This window comes from Olea europaea, chromosome 4 (assembly GCF_002742605.1).
Source record: "Olea europaea var. sylvestris chromosome 4, O_europaea_v1, whole genome shotgun sequence".
Classification (NCBI taxonomy): domain Eukaryota; kingdom Viridiplantae; phylum Streptophyta; class Magnoliopsida; order Lamiales; family Oleaceae; genus Olea; species Olea europaea.
The window spans coordinates 10,706,607-10,709,379 of record NC_036240.1 but is presented as its reverse complement, the minus strand read 5'-3'; the positions used below and the strand labels follow the sequence as shown (position 1 = coordinate 10,709,379).

Sequence of the window (2,773 nt, the reverse complement as noted above, 5' to 3'; positions counted from 1 at the left end):
TTTTTTTTTGTCCGGGAACCCCCCTATTTGTGGGGTTTCTGTTGGGGGGCTGACTGCCCTCCTATTCCCAAGCATTTCCCATTAGAATATTGACAGCACACTAATTCAAGTTTTTCCATATATAAATTGCATAGATTTGGTAATTACCATAGAATTAGGATTTTATTTTATTGTACAGCAAATAAATTCCCTCATTGTAACACACTATAAATTATATCAATACATATCGGGCAAGATCATTCAGCAAAATTGACAATATAAACATAGCTAAACCTCAGATGGAATAGATGAATGCAAGAACCAAATATTTCTAAGATGGAATGCTTTTCACACTAGTTTTCTTTTCCCGTGTCACAACAAAAAATTATTATTGCTTCTGTTCATCATCTGTATCAATAGAACATCTCAGTTCATCAAGTCAAGAATGGAAGAAAAGAAAGAAGGGAGAGAGAGAGGAAGGTAGCAATTTGATGGTGGAAGAAGCAATTATGGTTGGTCGGTAAGTGGGAGCATTGGAAGGAATATTTGGTAAGATGAGGAGAACCAGAAGTAATCACGATTAACAAGCAAGAGTATGAAAGTAAGTCGTTTCTGCCAGTGTTGATTTTGAAAGATAGAAGTGGGAATTTATCATTTGTTCCATCAACAAATAAGAACTGGCAGAGTATTAATTTCCAAACCAGTGCCCTTGCACTTTCACATAACCTCAAGAAGGTAAGTATCATTTTCCTATAGTTATTTCTGTTGCATGTATATGTGTAGTTTTGATACTGCACCAACAGCGCAACAATAATTTTCTCTATTTATTTCCTTTTTAGTATGTTTCTTTCTTGTTTACTGATTGTGTATCATAGTAGATTATATTGGTGATATCACATTGTTTAAGCCCTATTATCCTTTCATCAAGCGTTTAGTTGTCAAGAGCCAGGATTCTCATCTATAAAGTCCTTCACTTCTAGATAGTTGATGGGGATTCTAAACTAAAAGAAAATAATTTCTTTACTTAAAAGAAGTTGACACAAGAACTTGGACACCTAATGTTGACCAACCTTGACAAAACCATGGGCTCATTCATCTTTCTTGCTCAATATGTCAATTGATCAGATGCTCAAAGATATAGTCATTAGTTTCTGCATAATTTCTTTAGGTACATTAAACCTAAACATACTGTCGTATCAATGTCTGATAACATGCTAAAAAAATGAACTTCGTACTATAACTTAAAACCAAAATGCGTAATATATATCATTCAATATAGAAATTCAAACTTCAACTTCAGTTACATATATTATGGTATCTTTTGCAACTTCATTAGAAGGTCAAAACCAACCAGCATTCAATAATTAAAACCTTTATGACAAGGAGTTTGGGAGACTTTGTTTTTCTTTTCAAAAATTATTCTAATCCTAGCATGGCTATTAAGCATTCGAAACAAAGGTAGAGAAACAAAAGTATAATGGATGATTCACTTTATTGGCATCTAGTCCTCTGTAAAGCAATTGTTCCCGGTGTCCATTTTCCACAAATATCAATTAAGGACAATAGAAACTCATTATTTTTACTTGGCAAGCACTTCTGTCTCTTCAGTTCATAAATTTGAAAATAAATGGGCTATTTACGCAACCCATATGAGAAATAAGAGTAAATTCTGAAGTATAGCATCAACAAACATATTACCTAAGAATAAGACTCAAATTAGTTCTGATCTCAGAGCAGCAGTTCTCAAAAAATGTAAATCTTGAAATGCATTAATGCATATTTTTACAGCACTTGTGTTGAAAACGAATTTAGATCCATAGATGATCCAATTGAAAAGGAAAAATACTATTGAAACTTCCATTAACAAAACAGAAATCATAATATGATCACATGCACCCTATGACAGATAATCCTAAAAAGAGTGTGCATATATTTTCAAATCAAGTTAAATCCATTTGAAATAGAAGAAGAGCACAGATCTGAAAGGGAAAATTTTCCTCTAACCTTTCAGAGTGACTGTATATCTGCAAAAGCTCTTCAACGGATGACCTTGAACCTCTCACAACATTGATTGCTCCAGTAGCCATAATTCCTGATGACAGATTCACACATTACAGAAGTTGTTCTGAATTAAAAAATGTATGATTTACACAAATTCAACATTCAAATTCCAGTTTCTAAAGGAAACAGAAAATAAAATCCAAGCTTCAAAAGTATTTCCAAAGGAGCATCTCAAATATCAAAAGAATTTTCCCACATTTGATTAAAGTTACTAATAGCAGTGTAATAACTACGGAGAGCGAACCCACAATCAATCTTTGCCATTTGAGCTCAGAACCACTGACTATTCCTTAGTCTTGAGCAATCTTATTTGCTAACTAGCAAGTCGACAAGAATCCTATATCAACACATTTTTCGAGATGGAAAGATGAACAATGAAAATAATGTGGCCGAACCTGAGTGAGTGAAATGTGTGGATGCAGACCAAAAAAAGATAAAAATAGATAAAAGCAGGATATGATTTGCAATCAACTGGATGCACTTTATTTTATGCAATTTGTAGAATTAATTGAGTCTATTTAGAGTAATTGAGGTGAGAACATAAAAATGGAAAACTTAAAACATGACCTCGTATTGTGGTGGAACTAAACATAGTCTCGAAGTTTTTCTGATCTATAGTCAGGCAAAGAAATGCTCTTTCAATGGAATGGAAGTCCAATGTGGAATATTAGAAGAATCATTATATTTTTCATTTTGTCCTGGAGCAATTAGCTGCTCCTTATCTATAATCTTA

At 33.1% G+C, this 2,773-nt stretch overlaps 1 protein-coding gene and 1 long non-coding RNA gene across 4 annotated transcripts in view; one reads left to right on the top strand and one right to left on the bottom strand.

The window, feature by feature from the left end:
- Positions 1-891, top strand: part of LOC111393618 — a 2,483-nt gene extending 1,592 nt beyond the window's left edge. Inside the window, exon 2 of the long non-coding RNA XR_002702457.1 lies at positions 400-891. This is a non-coding gene — a long non-coding RNA (uncharacterized LOC111393618). The remainder of the gene's footprint in view (positions 1-399) is intronic.
- The window catches only part of LOC111393616 (probable acyl-activating enzyme 16, chloroplastic), a 25,705-nt gene extending 22,938 nt beyond the window's left edge, over positions 1-2,767 (bottom strand). For all 3 annotated transcript variants that reach the window (XM_023019231.1, XM_023019233.1, XM_023019235.1), the window contains exon 1: positions 1,984-2,767. In XM_023019231.1, coding sequence (XP_022874999.1) covers positions 1,984-2,066 — 83 coding nt within the window. In that variant the 5' untranslated portion in view covers positions 2,067-2,767. The remainder of the gene's footprint in view (positions 1-1,983) is intronic.
- Between the last annotated feature and the right edge of the window lie 6 nt (positions 2,768-2,773).